Source organism: Lissotriton vulgaris, chromosome 3_1, assembly GCF_964263255.1.
Source record: "Lissotriton vulgaris chromosome 3_1, aLisVul1.2, whole genome shotgun sequence".
Classification (NCBI taxonomy): domain Eukaryota; kingdom Metazoa; phylum Chordata; class Amphibia; order Caudata; family Salamandridae; genus Lissotriton; species Lissotriton vulgaris.
The window spans coordinates 1,256,031,016-1,256,057,034 of NC_141689.1; the positions used below are offsets into that span (position 1 = coordinate 1,256,031,016).

At 43.7% G+C, this 26,019-nt stretch overlaps 1 protein-coding gene across 1 annotated transcript in view; it reads left to right on the forward strand.

The window, feature by feature from the left end:
* Positions 1-26,019, forward strand: part of SDAD1 (SDA1 domain containing 1) — a 199,967-nt gene that overhangs the window by 82,745 nt on the left and 91,203 nt on the right. Inside the window, exons 10-12 of the mRNA XM_086961777.1 lie at positions 9,822-9,888; positions 10,393-10,496; positions 12,797-12,854. Of these exons, the coding sequence (XP_086817903.1) occupies positions 9,822-9,888; positions 10,393-10,496; positions 12,797-12,854 (229 nt within the window). The remainder of the gene's footprint in view (positions 1-9,821; positions 9,889-10,392; positions 10,497-12,796; positions 12,855-26,019) is intronic.

Here is a 26,019-nt window from a genome sequence, read left to right on the forward strand (position 1 = left end):
CTGCCTTTGTAAAGCAACTCAGGGAATGCCCTCTTAGATTTCTGCACTTGGATTTAATTTTTCCCCTGCTACAAGCAGAGACACTTAGGCATTCATTGCAGTGGGGCGGTGAACCTGGTTCGTGCGCAAACTCCTGTTTGTACCTGAAATGGTTTTACAACTCTAGTGCTGTTGTGCACACCATATAAATTATAAATCCTGGGACAAACCTTCTGTTTAAGAAGCGCATATTTTTGAGTTTGTAATAACAAAAAATGCCCAGTTAGTGCAATGTCCCCAAGACAGCACTAACTCATGAACCAGTCTCAAGTAAAAATGAAAAAAGCACATTAACACACTATTCCTAAGTCTACAAAGACATCATTTCATTGAGAGTTTCAAACACTGTTGGAATCAAGACTAGCTAATGGGCAGCAGCAGTTAAGTCCGGAGACTGTGCTTATAGAGTATATCAATGCACATTGTGATTTTAGAAATGTTAGTCCTTTAAAGAGGCTAGCACTAGGAGTTATGTTAATGTGTTGGCTTTTCCCTTGTAACTATGATGGTTATATGAGTACCTTCTGTCAGTAACTTCAGCCAATTGCCAAAGACTTTTTTAAAGACTTTTTTTTAAAGAAATGTTAATCTCCTTCCACTTCAACCTTTCTTTGATTCAGAACAGTGACTCCTTCTGTAGGAATTTTTAGTCTAATTGATTGCTAATGGTAATATACCATTTGCCAGTTTACTCTCGGACTGTAGGGAACTGTGTGTGCGAGGCATATGAGCTGCAGATCCTACATTTAGCAATAGATCGCCACCTGGTGTTGGGCTCGGATGATTGCAGGTTGTTGTCTTCTTGGAAGAAGTCTTTTGTAGTCACGAGATAGGTGACTCCTCCCTTGGACAATACTGCGCATGGTCATCGATTCCATCCTCAGATTGTTTTTTTCCGCCACTGGGTTCGGATGAAAGTTTTCCGCTCCGGCTAGAAAAAGACTTTTTTTCTACTTTTTCGAAGCGAGAAACTTCAAACAAACTTCTTTCACCATCGAACACGCTTTCGACATCACCAGCTACATTCCGGTGCGTTGACGCGGGCCGTTGGGCCCATCGGCGCCGTGCGGCCTACGCCTCATGGAAAGAACTCCATTCAAGAGATGCCCGGTATGGCAAGAAAAATTCCCTCATAGCGACCATCACGAGGTTTGCAAACTCTGTCTCTCGCCAGAACACGACAAGTCGACCTGCACAGCCAGTGCCTCCTTCCGATCGAAGAAAACAATTCGAGATCGGAGGACCCGTCGACACGAAATGAGAAGATCAGCACCAGCACCGGAGGCCATCTTTGAAGCGGAGATCGTCAAAGAAGACGTCTCCGAGGACGAATATCCAGTCGAAGATGTCTCCGAGGACGAGGCTCAACTTGGCGCAGAGGAGGACTCGCCTAATCTCCAGATGATATCGGGGGCAGAGGATTCGGATGATTCAATCCCGTCTCGACAACCCGTGAGTACATCTGCCCCTGCACGACAGACATTACCCAGACAGAAGGCAACGGTCAGCACTCCGCCCATGGGGCCCAGTCGAGACCGACATTTACCCTCTAACGCCCCGCCTTCGGGCACGGCACCGAAAAAACACCATGTGCCAGTTACACCTCCTCCATTGGCACCAAAACATTCTTCGGCACCGAAGGATTCGTCGGCACCGAACATAAAAAACCCTTCGGCGCCCAAAGACCAAGACACTTTGGCACCCGTACCGGCGCCAAAGACAAAAACTGTACCAAACTCGAAAGCTTCGACTCCGAAACCTTCCGGTTCAAAAAACAGAGAGGGGAAGCCAATTTCCGGCGCCACAGGCCCAGCAAAACTTGTCTTCACGCCAAAACTTCTAACACCGGTACCGAAGACCCCAGATAAGGCTAAACAACATTCGGCTCCGAAAACATGACTCAAGTACTCCTCATAAGGCAAAAAGTACTAAACAACCTCTATCGGCTCTGAAAAGATCGACGCCGAAGAAGGTTATAGAAGAGGAAGAACTGTTTAAACCAGATCCTAGACAGAAAAAAGTCCATATTAATCCAAAAACTGGACATGTGGAAGCAATTCCTTATAAGAAGAGACCAGCAGACACACCACTTACACCTGTGGTCCCTGCCAAAAAGGACTGTGCAACCTCTCCAATGCACCCTTCCTCTCCTTCACCTTTTTCTTCTCCTGTTAATCCATATGTACAACCTATAACTTCTCCTATTCACTCTCCTGCATCATCACACCACACTGATGAGGAGTATGATTTGGGTGGGGGGGGGGGGTGATGTTCCAGAAACACATACATACCCTTTAGATGAGGATGCTAACACAGAATACCCTAAAGATGATGAGGATGCATATAATTTTTCACCAAATAATGCACCAGACATCCCTGATCCTCAGTACTACCCAACAAAACCTTCCCCTACAGAGGACAGTGTTGGTTTTAATCAGTTGTTAAACAGAGCTGCACTTTACCATGGGGTTCCAATGCACTCTGATGACATTGAGGAGGACTTCTTGTTAGACACTTTTGAACAGTCACAAAGGTCTACTCAAATACTACCAATGATTAAGGGAGTCATAAAACATGCTCCAGAGATTTTTAAAGATCCAGTAAGGTAAGGTGTAGGGTGTTAAATCCTAGAATCGAGAAAAAGTATAGGCCAGCAGTGGAGAAGTGTGGCTTAATGATTGGAGTGGCAGACCCTGTTGCAGAGGTCTAGCCCGGGACCAGGGTTCAGTTCCCCGCCTCGGCGGGTCTGGGGCTCAAAAATTCCACGGACCTGATCATTCTCGCCTCAGTGCCTATTCCAATCATGGAGTCCCACTCTGCAACTCTGGGCAATGGCTTGCTTAATCTCCACAACTGCCCCCACAATGCTAAGGATGCCTGGCCTCCACCTTGGGGGTGCCCAGGAGTGGACGCCTCAGGATGGGTTCCACAGCGGTATTCGTACAAGCACCTTGAGACCCTTGCGGGTGAGTAGTGCGCTATACAAGTATCAATTTACAAGTATTTACAAGCACCAGCTGATCCAGTATACATTAAGGGTCATCTGCTACTAGACTCCTTGGTGGTGTCTAATGCGCGCAAAAGGGCCAATTCTCAAACTTCTGGGGACACACCCCCGCCTGACAAAGAGTCCAAGATCATTGATGCGTCAGGGAAATGAATTGCTGCACAAGCAACAAACATATGGCGCATAGCAAATACACAGGCTTTACTCTCACGCTACAACAGGGCCCATTACGATCAACTAGAAAAGTTCATGGAACACCTACCAGATCAACACAAAGATCTAGCAGCAGAACTTTTACAAGAAGGCAAATTAATTTCAAATACCTCAATTAAATGTGCACTAGATGTAGCTGACACAGCATCCAGAGCAGTAAACACTAGTGTTATTCTCAGGCGTCACGCGTGGTTATGCATCTCAGGTTTTAAACCAGAGATACAAACTACTATTCTAAACCAGCCCTTTAATCAGAACCAATTCTTCGTGCCGGAGGTAGATAATACATTAGAAAAGATGAAAAAAGACACAGATACCGCTAAGGTTATGGGGGCGTTACAATATACCCAAGCTAGAGGTTCCTTTCGCCGCTCCTCTTATAGAGGAGGCTCCAAGCAGACCGGCGCAGACACAACATCATCTTTTAAAACACACACGGAGACCTCCTCTAATAGAGGATTTTTTAGAGGAGGATACAGAGGCAATAACAACAAGGGAAGAGGTAGAGGTAGTAACAACAACCGCTCCTCTTCTGCTCCTAAACAATGACTTCCCTCCGCCTCCCCTACAGCACTCCACTCCTGTGGGGGGCAGACTTTCACAATTCCTACCTGTCTGGAACTCCATCACAACAGACAGGTGGGTAAGACAGATTATCCAACATGGCTACTGCCTAGAACTCACAGCAACCCCTCCAAACATACCACCCAGGCAGCGTCCAATGTCTACAGAACACATAACTGCTTCAACTGGAAGTTCTAGCACTTCTACAAAAAGATGCTATTCAAGTAGTTCCATTAGAAGAACAAGGAACAGGAGTCTACTCCCTGTACTTCCTAATTCCAAAGAAAGACGGGACTTTAAGACCAATTCTCGACCTCAGGCCACTCAATCACTACATTCAATCAGATCATTTTCACATGATCACTTTACAACAGGTACTCCCATTACTACAACACAGAGATTTTCTGTCCACACTAGACCTAAAGGACGCCTATTTTCACACTCCAATACATCCTGCGCACACAACACTATCAGTTCAAAGTCCTTCCATTCGGTGGTTACAACAGCACCACATGTGTTTACAAAGTGCTTAGCAGTAGTGGCAGCACATCTCAGAAGACAACAAATACATGTCTTCCCCTACCTAGAGGACTGGCTCATAAAGGCAAGATCGTACAACCAATGTGCACAACACACAAAGCAAACAATTCAAACACTGCACAACTTAGGGTTTACGATAAACTACACCAAGTCGCACCTAGAGCCTTCGCACGTTCATCAATATCTAGGAGCTACTATAAACACATCAGTAGCTCAAGCCTATCCCAGTCAAGCCAGGATTCAAAGTATTCAGAAATTAGTCTCCCTTTTTCAATGCCAGCACTCTCTACAAGCCAGAGTGTTCATGAAATTAATAGGGATGATGGCATCTTGCATCTTCATAGTTCCCCATGCAAGACTGCAAATGCGTCCTCTACAGGAATGTCTAGCACAACAATGGAATCAGGCTCAAGGTCAGCTCACAGACCTGGTGTTGGTGGACAGCCGTACATATCGCTCTCTACAATGGTGGAACACCAAACATTTGACAAAGGGACGGCCGTTACTAGAACCTGTTCACAAGTAGTGCCCACGACAGACGCATCCCTCACAGGATGGGGAGCCCATCTACTGCATTATACCACACAAGGTCAGAGGAACAATCAACAGAAACAGTTCCACATCAACCACCTAAAGCTGCTAGCAATTTTCCTAGCACTCAAAACTTTTCAAGTACAAATCCAAAAGAAAGCTGTCTTAGTCCGAACGGACAATATGACAGCCATGTACTACATACAAAAACAGGGGGGGGGACACGCTCTGCAACTGTCCCAACTTGCACAGAACATTTGGAGATGGGCCATTCCTCAAAACATACATCTGACAGTAGAACACCTTCCAGGGATCCACAACCAGATAGCAGATCTGTTAAGTTGTCAATAACAACAGATTCACAAATGGGAGTTGCACCCACAAGTACTTCAACCATTCTTTCAAATGTGGGGGCATCCACAAATAGTTCTGTTTGCCACCCACGAGATCTCAAAATGCCCAATCTTCGCCGCCAGGTTTCCACACCCACGGTCGGAGGGGAATGCAATATGGATGAATTTGTCAGGCAAATTTGCGTACGCTTTTCTGCCTCTCCCACTCATTTCACTAGTAGTACGCAAGCTCAGACAACAGTCCCTCAAACTGATACTAGTGGCCCCTACATGGGCACGTCAACCGTGGTTCACCACGCTACTAGATCTCTCAATGGTTCCACATCCGAAATTACAGCTCACGCCATCCTTGTTAACACAGAACCATGGAGAAATAAGACACCCAGAACCAAGCCAACTGAATTTGGCGATCTGGCTCCTGAAGTTCTAGAGTTTGGTTATTTAAACCTACCACCAGACTGTATGGATATAATTAAAGAAGCTAGAAGACCCACTACCAGAGCATGCTATGCTGCTAAGTGGAAACGATTTGCAATATACTGTAACAAAAATCCCATTGATCCTTTGGATGTTTCCATCCAAAATATCATTTTCTACCTTCTACATTTACAAAGGTCCAATTTGACTTACTCTTCCATACGCCTGCATCTAGCAGCTATTGCAGCATATTTACAAAATAGACAACATCTATCTCTATTTAGAGTACCTGCGATAAAAGCATTTATGGAGGGATTAAAAAGGATAATCCCACCCAGGTTACCACCTGCTCCAGTATGGAACCTAAATGTAGTCCTTACAAGACTCATGGGACCCCCTTTTGAACCGTTACATAAATGTGAACTACAATTTCTAACCTGGAAAACTGCTTTCCTTGTTGCCATTACCTCTCTCAGAAGAGTTAGTGAAATCGAAGCATTCACAACAGAAGAACCATTTTTTCAAATACATCCTAACAAAGTTGTTCTTAGACCCAATCCAAAATTCCTACCAAAAGTGATTACTCCTTTTCACCTAAACCAATCAGTAGAGTTACCAGTGTTTTTGCAAAAACCGGACTCTGTTGCAGAAAGAGCTTTGCACACCCTAGATGTTAGAAGAGCTCTACTATATTACACAGACCGGACTAAATCATTTAGGAAAACAAAACAACTATTTGTAGCCTTCTCTCCCCCACACAAAGGCAATCATATCTCTAAAGGAGGTATTGCTAGGTGTATTATTAAGTGTATTCAAATATGCTATCACAAGGCTAAACGTACACTAACAGTTCCTCCTAGAGCACACTCCACTCGCAAACTAGGAGCCTCTATGGCTTTCTTAGGAAACATACCATTAGAGGATATATGCAAGGTGGCAACATGGTCTAAAATACACACCTTCACTAAACACTATTGTGTTGATGTGCAAGCCAAGCAGCAAGCTGCAGTAGGCCAAGCTGTCCTTAAAACACTTTTTCAGTATGCTGCAACGGATACAAGCGACCACCGCTAGGGGAGACACTGCTGCACAATCGTTGCTAAATGTAGGATCTGCAGCTTATATGCCTTGAACGGAAAATGCTACTTACCGGTATGCATCTGTTCTTGGCATGTAGAGCTGCAGAATCCTACATGCTCTCCCGCCTCCCCGGGACTTGTATCCGTTCCAGTACTCATCTTACTTAGATGCACACGCATGGACATCCTTTTCTCTTTACTTCTACTAACTCCATCATTTCCCATCATGGCGAAAAACAATCTGAGGATGGAGTCGATGACCATGCGCAGTATTGTCCAAGGGAGGAGTCATCTATCTTGTGACTACAAAAGACTTCTTCCAAGAAGACAACAACAACCTGCAATCATCCGAGCCCAACACCAGGTGGCGATCTATTGCTAAATGTAGGATTCTGCAGCTCTACATGCTAAGAACAGATGCATACTGGTAAGTTGCATTTTCCTTTTGTTGCATGAATCCCTCCACTTATTAGTTGGTATTTGATGCAACTTTTACTATAGTGCACAGGGTTCCTGCTAACCAGGTCCCCATTGCCAGTGATCTACCCCAAAACAAGACAACTGGTCACTTGATCCCCAAGTGACTAGGCCTTTAGCACCTCTGTAAGTCTCTTGTAAATGGCACCCCTGGTACCGAGGGCATAGGTACTAAAGAGGGTTCCTAAGAGCTGCAGCATATCTTGTGCCACTCTAAGGGACCCAGCACCAAACTCATACAGACTCCCACTGCAGGCAGCGTGACACAGTGTCCTAAAAAGTGAAACACGACATGATACACTCCTGAGTGCCATGTCCCTTATCACTGCATGTTATATTTGTAAGCCACCCCTACAGCAGACCTTACAGCCCTAAGGCAATGTGCACTATACTACATGTGTGGACATAACTTGAGCAGATATGCCAAAGTGCTGGAAAGTTCAAAGGAAGCTTTAAAGACCCCACCGCCTTTGGTATGTGAATCTGACTTCCCTCACAGGACAGGATTTCGACCCTCCCCCCATGTCCAGGGCTCAGTTGGCGCCTGGACAGGTGGGACAATTAGTCAGAGAGGTGTGTTCACCTTCAGGCTAATTCCACCCCTAAGGTGGGCTACCAAAGGTGAATACAAAAATCTGAAGTCTGCCATCTTTGTGAAGGCAACCTTAGGAACTCTGGGATAGGGTTAAGCCCAATTCCCAAAGAAAGTGGTCATGTAGGGGTCATAGTAACCCCAGCAGTACGTAGCCCATTGACTACTACCCTACACTCCCCTAAGCCCCTAAATCTAGTATTTAGGGTAACCTCTGGCACAAGGAAATCAGATATTGATGACCTAAAAGAAGGACTGAAGAGCGGCAAATAGCAAGAACTGGGGAAGCAGCAACTGGCTCTGTACCAACCCTCCCAGCCTGTTAGCTGTTCCTGACAATTGCTCCAAAGTCGACTCATCCTGTAATCTGCTGTGCCTCCTAAAGCCTGGGAAGACCACCAACACTTCTGTCAAGACTCAGAAACTCCAGTGGAGCAGCTGAGCTGTTTCCCTGCATTCTGCATTCTGCAGGTACCACAGAAAGAACTGTGAGGACTCTGGACCGCGTAAACCTGACACCGTTCCGCACCAATGCACCCGTCAATCCAAGCCCGAGTGGAAGTGGGCCAATGGTGCCAGCATGCTCCCCAGTCCTCCAGAGAAGAAGCCCACCTTGGGTTTGTCAGGAGGGGACGCCTAGATACCTCCTGCAGCCTCTGTGTGCACCCCCCGACCGCGAGTGACTTGGCTATGAAAAACTCAATGCCTCAAGACCCTTCTGTACCTGTGTCGAGTGGATGTGGACTCAAGGTGTCCCTGAGCACCATGAGACCTGAGCCCCTTGTTGGTTCAGCCAGACTGGTTTGCCAGTCCAAGACTGCAGCCTCTTTTCAACCGGACCAATCCCCATAGGATAATATTGGGCACCCTACGATGAAAAGCACCTCTGCACCCATCTGCCCAATGCCGCCCGAGGGGACCTGTTGGTGCTCACCTGGACTTTGCCCAATACTTACGTTCAGGAGATTGGTCCCATACGTTGTTGTGAAGTACCCAATGCAGTACATGTTTTTCCCAATAAAATAACATTGTGAACCCGACCCTGAGAAGCACCTCTGCACCCGGTTGCCCCAGTGCCGCCAGAGGTGACCTGTTGGTGCAGCCTCCGACCTTGCCCCATACTTACCTTAAGTGCAAGAGATTGTCCTGTAAGTCGCTGTGAAGTACCTGTATGTCTTTCCTCTATAGATTAACATTACCACTTCAGAAATTGCAGTGTGTCCATTTTTGAAAACTGTAAAAATTAACACAAAATGTACTTACCTGATTTTTACGATCTTGGTACCTAAAGTTATATAAAGATACGTGTTATTTTTATAAATTGGTGTGGATCTCCTTATTTTGTTGTGTGCATCATTTATTGACTGTGTGTATGCTTCAAATGTCTAACACGCCTCTCTGATAAGCCTAAGGCTATTCAACCACACTACCCCCCTAGCAGAGCACCTTGGTATTGCTAGTGAAAGCCCATTTCTACTCATAGGGGAATACCTGGACTCTGCACAGTATATCTCGCTTTGGTATAATATATCATGAGCAATGCTTCCTACATAGGCAACCAACTGAGCTTTATTTTGCCCTTCAATTAAGTCACATATTCAGCTATACACTGTGGCAATTGTATTTTATCAAATGTTGTTGAGCCTTACATCAAGGTTTTTGCTTGTGTGGTAGGTAGGAGATACCAAGGGCAGGATTCTTAGATCACTGGTTTCATTCCATTGGCACAGATGGGATTTACTCCCAGCACATTCTTTAGTAGACAGCAAATGCGTCAAAATGCGTCAAAATGAGTGTGCTTAGAAGGGCTGTTTATATTATTTATTTCCGGGATGTTTGTCTACAGCATCCAGTAGACCAGTAGTGCTCTGGATTAAAGTAATGATCCTTACTGATATTTAATGTTGTGCTAATCCAGATTAAGCTATCAATAGGAAGTGTTTTAATTAAAATTGCTTCACTAGGTCATAGCTCTTTAATGTTATTAAATCTATTTCAATTTCACACAGAAACACAAAAAGAAAAAGCCAGAAATCTTTAATTTCTCTGCCATCCATTTAGTCCATGATCCACAAGGTAAGCAGCACTTCTTTTTTGAGTTTCCTGTAAAACATTTCCCATAGAAACATTTCTTTCCTGTTGCATAAACATGTTTGTATAATTGCTTTTTGGGGGGGAGGGTTAATATATTTTTAATTCTAATGTTATTACATGAGTTCAATTCTTTGTGAATCGACCCCTTTCGACAACAGAATAAACTGTGCAATATATTCTTGTTATATTTCCAGTAAACCACTGTGTTACAAACCCATTGACCTGATCTTTAGTAGTCTGGCTGTGTTATGGAGTCTGACCAATCTAGAGTGTCTGATGGCCTCGAGATGAATACATACATATACCTGTCCAAAATAATCCCCCTAAGAAGTCACGTCTCATCTGCCTGTATGATGAGCCTCACAGCCAGTGGTGTGACTATGACCTCCAAATGTAGATTTGTACAACTACAGTGAAGCACTTTTCATCGCCATGCCCTGTTACACAGTAAGCCTCAATTGGTCCCGGATTTATTTGTGATTTCAGATTTTGCAGAGAAACTATTTAAACAACTAGAAACATCCAAAGAAAGGTTTGAAGTCAAGATGATGCTAATGGATCTAATATCCAGATTGGTTGGAATACACGAGGTATGTTTATTATCAACAGTATGTAATCTTTCATCTGTTTGTCCCTTAAATGATAATTTTGTTCTCAAAGTTCTTATTGAATGATTGACTACCTTTATTAGTGCACTTAACAAAAGAAGCTATCTTGAATCACTTTACATCTTATCTGTGGGTGTAGTTTCAGGATAGATAATCCTTCATTTAATAATGAAAAAGGGACCATGTGGACTCTGCCTCAGATGGACTAACAGTCTTAGATGGACTAACGGTGTTCCAAGTTAACTTATTATTAAATAAAACAGCCTTTCTCGTTGCTTATCAACAAAAGGAAAGAGTATCAATAGACATTGATGTGCTAAGCAAAGAGATCTTGGTAGCCAGCATCTGGACATGTTGCCTTGTAAATGAGATGGGCAAAATTGGTAAAAGACTGTGAAAATCATACAGGAAAGAGAAAATTGAATGGGCTTTATTATGGGGAGTGGCTGGAGGAATTTCTGGGCTTCCCTAATACACCAAATTACACACAAAAGCATATTGTGTGACTCCTGATAATACTGGGGGCGGCAAACTCTTGCTCTCTGACCTGCAGAGGTGGCATTGCAGCAGTCTCATAAGGCATTCACTACCTCTTCTGCTACCAGCCCTTTTGTACTTATTTAGCCAGATTGCAAACACATCACTTAACTTCAGTTGCCAAAATCAGTTTGTTCTTAGCAATAAATGTGTCTAAACAAGTTGAAGTGAGCTCATGGGAATACTGATAATCAGGATGAAATGTTTATTCGAGAGTTCACAAGGCTTGATTTTCTCTCTTAAAAAACTAGAATCGTACAATTTATAACCCCCCCCCCCCCCCCGCCCCAAGGTACTCTGTTAACTCATAGCATACCTGTGCAGCAGTCACATCCAGCATTGAGAGACTGTTTTTTTACCCAAATTATCCAGGCCTGCAGTCTTAGTCTTTTGGAATGAATGACTTGCTTCCCACTCACCTGGTGAAACCACAGGTTGCTTATTTCTTGGCACCCAATCACTCCTGGTTCAGTCCTAATACTCCTGCCACCTGTAAAGAAGCAAGGTTCAGTATACAATCCTGGATTCCAATTTTCTTCTTTTTAATCAGAAGGGGGAAAAAGGTAGCTCGAAGTCTGCGAAATGTCGCAACAGACAAGCCATGCATAATTTGGCACGGCTACATTCCAGCGCTTGCATTGACAAAACACGCTTTCTTCTTGATTTCTTCTTAAAATCAGCTGTGATTTCTGATACAATTCTTGTAGCTTGTTTTGTATTGAGACTGATTATATTCTAGATCATGTGAAAGAAATTAATATGGCCACTTAAACTGTACTGCAAGTGATTTCTTAGGGATTTAAACTTGCATCTTATCCCAAATTACTCTTGGTGTCTGCTGGATCTGTGGATATTGTCAGTTCAACTTACATTTGACGAGGTTATGCATGTATTCGTTTATGAAATGAGAATGATTTTTTGCTCCCTGTGATTGTCACAGAATCAAATATCACAAGAACAAGATTATTGATGCATATGCCTTGTCCAGACTGAGCTGCACATTAGACTTGAATTGAGAAATGTAGTTTAAAAGAACAGAAAAACAAGAATGAAACTGATATAAAGTATTAACATCAGTCAACAAGTTGATGTGCTATACGCGACGTCACATAAAATCCCCTTTATGTAATTGTAAATGTTTGTTTAACTGCTTGGGATTTTTGCCTGGTATATTAAAGAGTGGGATAGCAATGTAATAGTGTCAAAACCCTAGCTCTGTTCTTGTGGAGGATGAGACTGTTTTGACAAGATTACAAACCTGTTTCACTGATTTTTTAAAGATATATCAGTGACTCTCAAAGCCCTCATTGTGCCACCTCTTTTCCTCAAAATTAATGTAGAGAATCTTTTGATCCTATGCTTGCAAAGGCTCTCCTACATGGCTTAACGTCCTGCCATATCATGCGCGAAAGCCCTCAAAATGGCTGCAACGTAAAGAATTGTTGATTGTATGTGACATTGTTTCCCCTCCTATATTACAGGTTCAGAATGTCAATGTTGTGTTTTTAGAATCGAAAAGACATGTAAATCCCAACAGCATATAAATGGTTCAGACACTCTTGCTAAAAAAAGACACCATCTGTGTATTGACTGTTTTTGCAACATCTACCATCTAAATAGTTCTGTGGTAATGTGTCATAGTGGAAGTGCCTTGGTCTACATTTAAAATTGATTTGCCACAACACACAAGAAAAGCTCCTTAAATTGAGTCATATTGTTAACCCTCCTTCTTTTCCTTTTCACAGCTTTTCCTCTTTAACTTCTATCCATTTGTTCAGCGGTTCCTACAACCACATCAGAGAGGTAACATGCAACATCATTTTTGTTTTCTGCTGATGTCTCGTATACCTGGTGGAAGAGTGCTGATGATTTATTTAGTTAATGTTCATCTCTTTGTTGTTTATGAATGCTCCTAGGATGGTTTTATTGTGAAAATATATAGAGCACCCAAATAATATCAATAAAGGCTTCCTTCACTATTTTCATTACCTTAATAGATGTCCACCAATCTGTTTGGTTTTAATGTCAGCTATTTCCCTTTAATAGCCAAAACTGACCCTTGTTCCAGTTAACTTGTGATTTAACATTTGCAACGTATCCGCTGCACCATGTTGACATTTCGAGCATTGGTCTTTGTGCTCTTAAAAGGAAAGTGGTGGAAAAAATGCATGGGTGGACTCTTAGCCACTAAGGATTGCTCTGTACACATTCCATGATTGACTGCGCAGTGTACTTTAGAGACCGGGCCTAACCATACGCAGAACAGTTACTTAAAGGCCAGTGGTTTGGGGGTTCTGACAGGAAAAATGTAAGTGGAAGTTTGTTGCTTTGTCAAGAGAAGCATGTTTGAGCTCAGTGCACATTCAAGCTATAATCTCTTCCAGTTATGAGACAATAGCATTACACCATTTAGAGATGAGTAATGTTGAACGCTATACTAAAAATGGCAGCACTTCTGGTGATTATCAAATCCCATTGATACCGAACATATAAGATCTTGCAGGAGTGTGGCTCATGGGGAGTTTGGTAATTTTATCAACACACGGTCGCTTAGCATAACCAGCTATGCATTCTTCTTTAAAGGGCTTAAGTGCTCAAATACTATCCTTCAAACCATAAAATGTAAGGCAGAACAGTCTAAAATGCATTTGCCTTAAAGAATGTCTGAAACAACAATCAAACATATAAAGTCACAAAAAAATGTGGAAGGCTACACTACACAATTCTATTATTGTCACATTAAGCCTGGATACCATCTCGATAATGTTGACTACCACAAGAAAACAATCACTTGATCCCAGGGTTACAGCAGGGCCACTCTCACATAAGTAGAGTAAGAAGTTGAAATCATTACTGAGCACATCAGTACTGCAGCCACAGACCTATGTGGGCTACTAGTTTCACATTGCTCCTTGAATGGTATGCCACACCCTAAGCCCTCATTTACTCTCTTCCAGAGCTAAATTGCTGCAGGGTTCTAAAAAAGTTTGCGAAAAACAAAGTTTCCAAAACCTCGCAAATCTTGACTGGATTAAAAAGAAACATCAGTTACTCAGAATGGCACCCAAATAAAATTGAGGCACCTTTGTGCCAGGGCTCTCTGTTTCAACCTGAGAAACAAGCATTAAAGTGTAGCATAATTTTGTCTGACAAGTCCCTTCTTGGCAGTCAGAAGGATAAAACACCAGAAAGAAGGAAAGTTAAATAGCAATTTCGAGTGTTAGCATCTGTCTTCATCAAAGTATCAGTGCTCAGTTTAGGAGGTTTCCCTTACTACCTAAACAGTCCTATTAATCTTTTGACACATGGCCACCAGGAGTTGCAGAACTGACAGTGGCAGACAAGCCAAGCATCATATCTTTCAGAACACAAAGGAACCCCTGCCAAAGGAAGGAGTGGCCAGGATAGAGCTGCAATGCATACCAATAGGCAATGATGGCCTTACAAGCAGTAATTCTAGTGATGAAAGGGAGATAATTGCCGCCATTGATTTTAATGGTTCATATCCCCATGTGCTGATGTATCAAAGACATAATACATTTACCGGATTTTCCTTTTAGCATTGCATGTTCTCCAGAGGTTCTGACAAAATGTTTAGTGTAGTAGCTAGCCACCTACAGAGGAAAGGCTGACATTCCCTCCTCTATCCCCATTTGGTACATTCGCTGATATCAGGAATCCATGTGCTATTGATCATTTGGTAGAAGACATTTGATACAGTTTTCACCACTACATTAACACTCCAAGTGATCAGGAAGATGTACCAATTGTCAAATATGATGAGCCATATATATCCACCACAGTCAGGAGACTAACAACTAATGGAGATGCACATTGCACTACACAAACTACAAGTACATCACAAATTGTTGACAATAATTTCGGGATTAATCTCACACCTCCACCCCAAGTTGGGGAATTTAGCAGCTTGGCTCCAGAGGTCTTTGAACTAGTTAAACTAAACATTTCAAATACCCAGCTGAAGGAAGCACATCAACGTTGTTACTCTATGAACTGGAAGAGATTTGTTGTTTTATTTAAAATGAATATAATCTTATTGTCAATTTAGAAGACTTTGCAATATTGTTATTTTTAAAGCATCTGTCAGGATACACCTGGCAGCATGAACTTCCTTGAAGATGCACTGCAATACGGGTTTGTTTAGAATACTAGTATCATCCCTAGACCCTTCTCTTTATGCATCACTGTTCCATGACCCAATTGTAATCTGCACAAACCGTGGGCATACTGTGCCTGTGAGTGACACTTCATGGTTTGAAGCATGGCTTCTTTTCTGAGTTTGTTAGGTTGGGAAAGAAAGGTCCAGGTTCAAAGTCCTTTTTGGTAGTAAAGAGTATAAAGGAAGTACTATGTGTACATCAGAATCATGATGAGTCCTAAACAAAATATCAACACGTTTTTTTATACAATTTCATGTTGTGCCCTCTGATACCAACAAAGCCACATCTGAGCCATCTTGAAATGCTAAAGGACAATATAAATAGTTCCAACAAACCCTCATCCTTGCCTAACCTGCTGTCCCCACCCCCCATTAACAGTTGGACCCAGAAGACCATTCTTTGCATAGCTTTGACACTAAATATTACTTCTGGCACCAATTGATTTAGAAAGGGCAAAAACACCTCTGTGGCCAAAGTACCTTCAGATGGCCGAATGATGGCTTGTAAAGACTAGATCAAGACCAAGATAGAGTTTATTCGGCCACTAAAAGCCATAAAATCAGTACACATAATAAGATATACAGTAATTAAAAAATCCTGCAAGTTGTGCAGTTCAATAGCACGTGTTATTCCCAGAGAATAATAAACAGGTACAGTCTGGCTACTGCACAGACAACCTCTTCCTATGTCTTATGGCCCCTATTAAGAAGCTTGCGACCCCAAAACAGACCATAGAAGAGGAGAGCATTGGAAAATATAGCAGTGCAGGACTCACTTGGGTAAATTGACAGTCTCTGAGCAGCGGAAGTATAAACTTTTTGCGTAGAGAGGCATAAAAATCACACACAAAAATAAAGGGTAGTGCGTCCTGCTCCGAGAAGGTGTCACAAGGGCAGGGCTTTAGGGCTTCAGGTTTTGTGTAGTCTTAAGGAACAGCTAGTAATCAGGGTACCAGATTCAATAGGAATCTTGTTAAGACACCGAGATGAAATGCTTTAGTGACGAGCAACAGGTATGGCTGTGCCTGTCGGCTCAGGCTCAGTGTGACAAGCTTTATCACAGTAAACTGACTCATTACCTTCCCTGAGCCTCTGCCTCTTGGCCAGAAACTGTAGTTTAATGTCTTTAATGGCTACCGTTCCTAAGGGCCTAGGGTTAACATACAGATCGGGGTAGCCCCACCATTTTGTTTGCTCCTTAATATAATTTAGCCAAGAGATACGCATGGCTCCCTCCTGTGCAATGCATTCCGTGATAACGCAACAGTGGGACTTTAGCTATCAGGTCTGAGATGTACCCTAAGGCCAGTTCCTCTTGTAGAATGTACACCGGGATAGAGGGGGTACGGCAAGTAGTTTACACATACATTTATTTTCTGCCCCCTGGATGTCCTACACCTCTTTATAACCCCAGACATCAGACCCATACTTGGCCATAGGAATGCATTTTTCTCTGTACACATTAAGCAAGGCTGGGATGGGCTTAGACCCCAGATTTCAGCTAACTCCAAGGTAGACCCTGTAGCTCTAGCCAAGATGTTTTTTTCTATAGCTTTCTTTGTGCTGACCAAGACCACGATCATCAAACAGCATCCCCAGATATGGAAAGGTTGACACTTTTGTTACTTCTACCCCCTTACAGAAAAGTAATCCTTATTGCCTTCCGAGGGCCTATCGACATAGTGTGGGATTTAAAAAATTGGTGTCTAGATCAAGTGAGTCCTTAAATTCTGTAAAACCATTTAAGAGTTTTTGAAGACCCACCGCGGTTCTGGCAAACCGGACCGCATTGGCTGTGTTCAACAGGGCTGGGATCATCTTCGGTCCAACTCTTGGGATATTTTTGCAACCGGATGATAGGATGCCCCCATAATTATTAATATACATGGTGAAAAGCAGGGGGCCAAGATGCACCCCTGCCTTACCCCTCTCTTAACCACCCAGGAGTCTAACACGCCGCCATCCTCATTAAATCTCACAGCTGCAGTGGTGTTATTGTGGGCGGCTTGTAGGAAGGCCGCTAGTTCCAAATCTAGGCCCAGATCCCGGAACGTCAGGCACAGCTTAGATCTATTTACACAGTCAAGCGCAGACGTGAGGTCCATAAATACCATGTGTAAGGTTCCCTTCTTGGCAATTGTGTATTTTCCAACCACCAAATACAGGTTACGACATTGGTCCAACGTCTCTTTGCCTTGCCTGAAGCCATTTTGTAGTTCAGAAATAACATTAAAATGGTCCAGCATTGCTGTTAAACGATCCAGTATCCCTTTCCCCATGATTTAAGCGGCCAAGTCCAAAAACAAAATCAGTCGATAATAAGCAGGGTCATCCCTTGAACCCTTTTTAGGTCTCCCCTGAGCCAGCGCTTGCGCTGCTCTGCAAGACATTTAATAAGTGGGTTTTTAAAGTGCTACCCACAGGCTTTTGCTGGCCTAAAACTTGCGTTCACGATTGCGTGCACGTGCACAGCTGCCATCTGGGTTTCTGTAATTGCTTCTCTGCTCGCACTACCCCTTCCTTCTCCCCCTCTCTTCTTGTCGGCTTCATTCAGGCTCCTCTGCTCGCACTCCTCCCTCCCTTCTTCCCCTCTGTTCTCGTTAGTTTTATTTTCCTCTTGTATCCCTGTTCTTAAAATTACAATAACATTTTTTGTAGAACGCTGGTGGCCCTGCTGGGCAGTAAATAGCAGCTGCTACTAAATAAGGCACTTTTGAACCAGTCTGGTCTACACTGCGGAACAGCTGCTCCGAAACCGGGATGCCCTGGCCCAAAAGTGCCCTAGAAAGAAGCTGTTTTCATTAGTTTTACTATAGGCGAACCAGTTCACGGGGGCTTATTTACAAACCCCTTGCGCCACAGGTGCAACACTTTTCCCATGTTCAAAGTGACGCACAGGCGGCGCAAGGGCCTTGTAAATACGCCCCCTCTCCCCAGGATGCACTAAATCGCAGTTTTATTTTGATCCACATACTTGAGTCAGTAACGTGCAGCCCTGCACTAGTGAGCTGTGTCTGTGTCCTGTTAAGGAGCTGCTGTTGCCCTGGTACCGCCTAGTCCCTTTGCTAGGGAGGAAGTTGCTAAGTGTGCAAGGGGGTCGCTCACTCACCACTGTCACTAGTTTCAGCTTCCGCTAGTAGGCGCTCCCGGAAAGCAGCTGCTGGCAGAGGCTGCCCAGCATCAGGCACCAGACAAGATGGACACTACAAAAATGGGAGTCTAGAGGGAAAGACAAACAGAACTAGGACGCCCTCCACTCTGAAAGCTAATAAACAACAAAGGTCCTAGTTCTCATGGCAATTTTCATTTGCTGCACTGTAAACATCCATGGTCAAAATTTGTTATCCAAGGGATCTCTTTAGTCTCAAGAGAATCCTAAGATGTTTCAATCTATTGCCTCATTAAAACAACAACCTCTCTGATTGATACACACAGGACAGCACAGACAAAAAATGTGTGAAAAGCGAGATGGCACCTCACGGGCGCACCACCAATGGGACCCCTGGTTGGTACTCACCAGGATGGCCCTGTTCTCATCATAGGTGCCATCAAGCTAAAACCAAAAAACGTGTCTCGAACCTCAAAAGTAAAAAGACAGTGAATGGTGCAGTGGACACAACTTATATGTGACAAAACTAACAACATTTAACATATAAGTCACTGGGCAACTGGGACCATAAACTTTACTTTCTTTCCCTTCTCTGTTGCAAAACAGTGAACACACATATACTAAAAAAGAAGAGAGTAAATACTACCTATCGATTCACTCTCTACTCACAGCCGACATGTTTCATTGCCTTGGTTTCTATCAGGCAATTTCTTCAGGGCAATACACTTTAAATGCCACTGCAAGAGACACTGAAGCTTGAGTGCTGTAACATAAACAAACAAGAGTATGGTCACCTGGTGTCCCTCTCTATTTTCTGCGTATCAAACTATCAAACCACCATGCTGTATTGGTAAATAAATGAAAGACTTCCATTTACCCTGCATGCAGTTTTGCCTCTCATACCAGTGATGAAGTAATGCTAAAAACGGGAACCAGCTCCCTTAGGTGAACATGGTCCTTACTCTCCGTACGAGAAAGTCACTAGAATGTAAAAACACAGAGCATTCAATACTTTTAGTATAGGAGCCTACTCTTGCCTCGCGTATTGTGCATAGCCTAAATGCAGTTAAGCTAGATGTTACCGGTTTTAGAGTAGCGGTCGGCGTCCTCTCAACCCTAGAGCGCCGACCGAATGAATCTCTGTTTATTTACCGGGTGTATGCGCGTTACGATTGGTCCGCCATGGTACATCACGTGAGTCAAGGCTGCCGGTTTCCAGGATCTCCGATTGGTTCCTGCAAACGCGTACAGCGCATTTCGATTGGTCCCTAGTGTCAGCAGACACGGGACCCGGCCGCCGGGTTTCGGGGGCTGTGATTGGACCCAGGCTATTCTGTTGTTAAATGCCGGTCTTCAGAGAAAAGACGCGGCCATTTGTAAACGGACCTGTAGGCCCGGAACAGCATGGAAAATAAGCCTATGTGGTGTTATTTAATATACGCCCGTGTTTATAGCTAGACTGCACTATTGAAACATACAGGTGTAGTTAAACGTGTCCTATATTGAGCTAGTGTAAAAATTTGGGTGTTGGCAAAAAACGCAGTATATTGAGGCTGGTCTTCAGAAAAAAGACGCGGCCATTTGTAAACGGACATTTGGGCCAGCAACAGAGTGGAGAATGGGAATTAAACCAATGTGGTATTATTTAGTATACGCCAATATTTGTAGCTAGACTGCATTATTGGAACACTCAGGTGTAGTTAAACGTGTCCTGTATTTAGCTAGTGTAAAATTTAAGTATTGGCACAATCGCAGTATATTAAGGGGATTATAATGGCAGCTAAACTACTGTTCTAAGAGAGAAGGGCCACGGGCGAAGAAGACAGTTATAGGCTAATACATGTAACGCCTAGTCAGATCAGGTATGGTGAGAATTACAGTTCTCCTGAAATGAAAATAGGGTCTTTATTATAGATGTTATCATTTTAGATGTTAATTTAGGATGTTAATTTAGGATGGAGGAGTGCCACCAATCAAAAAGGACAGAAAGCCACTGCGCTAGGAGACAGCTCTTCGGATGGTTAACGCAACTTGTTCCATTCCAGTAATTCATTCAGCCCTTTCTGTTCGCTTTGTTCTTGATATATCCAACGAGCTTCCTTGTTGATTAATCGTCTTTCCACAGATTGCGCATCGCCCATCACTCTCTCCAATACTACCCAGGTGAAGGTGTGTTTATTTCGGTGGCAATGTTGCACTAACTTAGTAGTCAATTTTCCAATCCTTATTGTGCTGACATGCTCCTGGATGCGGAGTTTGATCTTGCGTGTGGTGAGTCCGATGTATTCCAGACCACACTCACATTTCAGTCTGTATACCACGTTGGTTGTATTGCAGTTACTGAAATGATTCAGTGACCAGATGTTTCCAGATTGAAGAGTCACGGTGGTGGTTTTCTTAGTCAGGGGGCACACAGAACAGCTCCCGCACGGGAAGTGTCCTTTCGGGATGGTAGTGTTCTCATTTTCTGGTCTTCCGACGATTCTGGTGTGAACCAGTTTGTCTTTCAGGTTACTTGCTCTTCGAAAGGCAAACCGTGGTGGTGGCATCTTGAAATCCGCTGTTGAAAGTAGAGACCAGTGTTTCCTGATCGACTGGCGGATTTTTGTAGCCATGGGATCATAAGTCATGACTACAGGTAGACAGTCTGACTTCTCTTTGACTTGTGTCTCTAACAAGGCTGCTCTCGGTGTATTCAAGGCTCTTTTCTGGGCTTGCTTGACAACTCTCCGTGGATAGTCACGGGCTTCCAGTTTCGAGCTTAGGACTCCTGCTTGTTCCTTATATAGTTCCGTTGATGAGCAGTTTCGCCTGTACCTGAGAAATTGTCCTACAGGGAGATTGTCCCTGAGTGCTCTTGGGTGATATGACCGATATGACAATAGTGAATTCCTATTGGTCGGCTTTTGATGTACACTTGTTCGGAAACCTCCTCCAGATGCCTCAATATCCAAATCAAGATAGACTGCCTTTGTATGGTGGTAATTCCAGGTGAAACGCAGGCTCATGTCTTGGGTGTTCAGCCAATTTAAAAATTGGACCAGGAGTGTTTCTTCCCCTGTCCAGAGGAGGAGCACATCATCAATGTATCGCCTCCAGAGGCGTATGTGGTCTCTGAAGGGATTGATGTCAGATTCGATGATGTGCTCCTCAAATTGGCCCACGTAAATGCAGGCCAGGCTAGGTGCCATTGTAGCCCCCATAGACGTTCCCGTCACTTGTAAAAAGAGGTCATCTTTGTAACAGAAAAAGTTCCTTGTGAGAGCGATTTCCACACACTGTAACACAAAGCTTTGTGGGGCGTCGTAGAACCATTCCTGTGTGGCCAATGCTCTCGACGCGGCCACTAGTGCGGCATCCTGAGGGATACATGAGTACAAAGACTCTATGTCTATGGTCACAATATATTCATTGGCCGGGTCAAATGTTATTTGGTCCAGGACTTTTAAGATGTCCATGGTGTCCTTGACGTACGATTTCTGGGTTACCACTGATTCACGGAGAAAGTAATCAGCGAACTGTGATAAGGGCTCCAGAATTGATTGAATTCCAGATACAATAGGCCGGCCCGGCGGAGGCCGGGCCGGCTTATGTATCTTGGGCAGGATGTAGAAGGCAGGAGTCCTCGGATTGGTATTAACGAGGAACTCAGCTTCCTTCACACTTATCCATTTCTTCTCCTTCGCAGTACCCACTAGGTCAGTGATCATTTTCATAAGATCTGGGGTGGGATCTTTGGTGAGCGGTTGGTAGTTAGTCCTCACATTGAGTAGACGGCGAACTTCAGCCTCGTAATCACAGGTGTTTAATACAACGATGGCTCCGCCCTTGTCGGCGCTTTTTATAGTGATGTTGTCATTCCTCTGGAGGGACTTCATTGCCTCCCAATCACTTTTCGTCATATTTTTGAATCCACCTGATTTGTTGTTATTTTCTATTCTTCCAATTTCCTCCAGAACTTTAGCCTCAAATACTGCCACTTCGGGGCCTATAGCCCCGGTTGGTGGGCAAAAAGTAGAAGGTTTTTTTAGGTTGGTATTGAAGCCCTTATTCTCCTCAGATGGTTGTTTGGCAAAAAATTTCTTCAGTTTAATCTTTCTCATGGTCTCATGAAACTCAGTCCGGCATTTGAAAGCATCATGAATCGGGGTGGGAACAAATCCCAACCCCTTGTTAAGTACATGTTCTTCTTCCATTGTTAATTGATGGTCGGACAAGTTGACCACAATGCTCATTACAGTGGCTTCTTTCCCCTGCTCCGTGTCTGTCGTGGGGAGAATGTTTGCCATTGTTGTGGTAACCGACTGCCGCGTCCTTTTCCTTTCCCCTGTTGTCCTGGTCCCTTGTTGGACGCTTGTCCCTGTTCTAAAAAACTCCGTAGCAAGGTACTCAGGTCAGTGTTGGAAGCTTCCGATTGGTTAAATCTTACTCTGCTGGTGCTGGGTCCTGGCTCAGGTTCGTCCTCACTGGATGTATTATCAAATGTCCAGTTTGCAGGTGTTCGTCTTTGTGGTTGGAATCTGGCTCCTCTGCCTCTTCTCCCTCCTCCGAACTGCTGTGGCTGTTGTTGTTCTTGAGCCGGTTCGTAATATGAATCACTAACGTAGGGAAAAGCCCATTCATGTGTGTAGCGTTGTAAATTACGCTGCAATCCCCTTATTTTCTGTGTTATCATGTATTGTTTATATTCTTCCAGATCGTCTTGAATTTTTTGTAGATGGTCTTTCGCGTCAGTGAAACTACTGTCCCGACTAATGGCCTCCTCCAGTTCTACGATCTCTTTAAGTACTTCTTCACTTAATCTCTGAGCTGTACTTATTATCAATATTAACCAATCCCTGGTACACTTATTAGCGATAAAGCTCCAATCACGTCGGAACTGTTTGTCATCAAGGAAGATCCTCGGTTCAATTCTCACTATTAGACTTGCAGGTGAAGCTCCAGCCTGGTAGTATTCAGTCATAAGAGCCCCATGCAGGGCAATTCTTATGTGTTTCTTTTTCAAGTTACTTAGTTTCTCCCATTCTTCTCTGACTTTATTATTACCGGAGAGGGGATTCCCTTCAAATAATGATGGACGTGCAAAAATTGCCGCGATCTGTTAATTCGTGAAAGCCAGGCAATTTTTTTCCATTCTCAGAGTACAGTCTCATTGATGGTTTGATTATGCAGCGAGTGGTAGGGAAGCCAGGTTAGGGTGACCACACTTATGTATTAAAAATCAGAGTTACGACGTAAGGTTGTATAGGAGTACTCTCACGGCTGAGCCGCCGTACACAAGGCACTACAAAAATGGGAGTCTAGAGGGAAAGACAAACAGAACTAGGACGCCCTCCACTCTGAAAGCTAATAAACAACAAAGGTCCTAGTTCTCATGGCAATTTTCATTTGCTGCACTGTAAACATCCATGGTCAAAATTTGTTATCCAAGGGATCTCTTTAGTCTCAAGAGAATCCTAAGATGTTTCAATCTATTGCCTCATTAAAACAACAACCTCTCTGATTGATACACACAGGACAGCACAGACAAAAAATGTGTGAAAAGCGAGATGGCACCTCACGGGCGCACCACCAATGGGACCCCTGGTTGGTACTCACCAGGATGGCCCTGGTGAGTACCAGGGCCATCCAGGACCATGGATGTTTACAGTGCAGCAAATGAAAATTGCCATGAGAACTAGGACCTTTGTTGTTTATTAGCTTTCAGAGTGGAGGGCGTCCTAGTTCTGTTTGTCTTTCCCTCTAGACTCCCATTTTTGTAGTGCCTTGTGTACGGCGGCTCAGCCGTGAGAGTACTCCTATACAACCTTACGTCGTAACTCTGATTTTTAATACATAAGTGTGGTCACCCTAACCTGGCTTCCCTACCACTCGCTGCATAATCAAACCATCAATAAGACTGTACTCTGAGAATGGACAAAAATTGCCTGGCTTTCACGAATGAACAGATCGCGGCAATTTTTGCACGTCCATCATTATTTGAAGGGAATCCCCTCTCCGGTAATAATAAAGTCAGAGAAGAATGGGAGAAACTAAGTAACTTGAAAAAGAAACACATAAGAATTGCCCTGCATGGGGCTCTTATGACTGAATACTACCAGGCTGGAGCTTCACCTGCAAGTCTAATAGTGAGAATTGAACCGAGGATCTTCCTTGATGACAAACAGTTCCGACGTGATTGGAGCTTTATCGCTAATAAGTGTACCAGGGATTGGTTAATATTGATAATAAGTACAGCTCAGAGATTAAGTGAAGAAGTACTTAAAGAGATCGTAGAACTGGAGGAGGCCATTAGTCGGGACAGTAGTTTCACTGACGCGAAAGACCATCTACAAAAAATTCAAGACGATCTGGAAGAATATAAACAATACATGATAACACAGAAAATAAGGGGATTGCAGCGTAATTTACAATGCTACACACATGAATGGGCTTTTCCCTACGTTAGTGATTCATATTACGAACCGGCTCAAGAACAACAACAGCCACAGCAGTTCGGAGGAGGGAGAAGAGGCAGAGGAGCCAGATTCCAACCACAAAGACGAACACCTGCAAACTGGACATTTGATAATACATCCAGTGAGGACGAACCTGAGCCAGGACCCAGCACCAGCAGAGTATGATTTAACCAATCGGAAGCTTCCAACACTGACCTGAGTACCTTGCTATGGAGTTTTTTAGAACAGGGACAAGCGTCCAACAAGGGACCAGGACAACAGGGGAAAGGAAAAGGACGCGGCAGTCGGTTACCACAACAATGGCAAACATTCTCCCCACGACAGACACGGAGCAGGGGAAAGAAGCCACTGTAATGAGCATTGTGGTCAACTTGTCCGACCATCAATTAACAATGGAAGAAGAACATGTACTTAACAAGGGGTTGGGATTTGTTCCCACCCCGATTCATGATGCTTTCAAATGCCGGACTGAGTTTCATGAGACCATGAGAAAGATTAAACTGAAGAAATTTTTTGCCAAACAACCATCTGAGGAGAATAAGGGCTTCAATACCAACCTAAAAAAACCTTCTACTTTTTGCCCACCAACCGGGGCTATAGGCCCCGAAGTGGCAGTATTTGAGGCTAAAGTTCTGGAGGAAATTGGAAGAATAGAAAATAACAACAAATCAGGTGGATTCAAAAATATGACGAAAAGTGATTGGGAGGCAATGAAGTCCCTCCAGAGGAATGACAACATCACTATAAAAAGCGCCGACAAGGGCGGAGCCATCGTTGTATTAAACACCTGTGATTACGAGGCTGAAGTTCGCCGTCTACTCAATGTGAGGACTAACTACCAACCGCTCACCAAAGATCCCACCCCAGATCTTATGAAAATGATCACTGACCTAGTGGGTACTGCGAAGGAGAAGAAATGGATAAGTGTGAAGGAAGCTGAGTTCCTCGTTAATACCAATCCGAGGACTCCTGCCTTCTACATCCTGCCCAAGATACATAAGCCGGCCCGGCCTCCGCCGGGCCGGCCTATTGTATCTGGAATTCAATCAATTCTGGAGCCCTTATCACAGTTCGCTGATTACTTTCTCCGTGAATCAGTGGTAACCCAGAAATCGTACGTCAAGGACACCATGGACATCTTAAAAGTCCTGGACCAAATAACATTTGACCCGGCCAATGAATATATTGTGACCATAGACATAGAGTCTTTGTACTCATGTA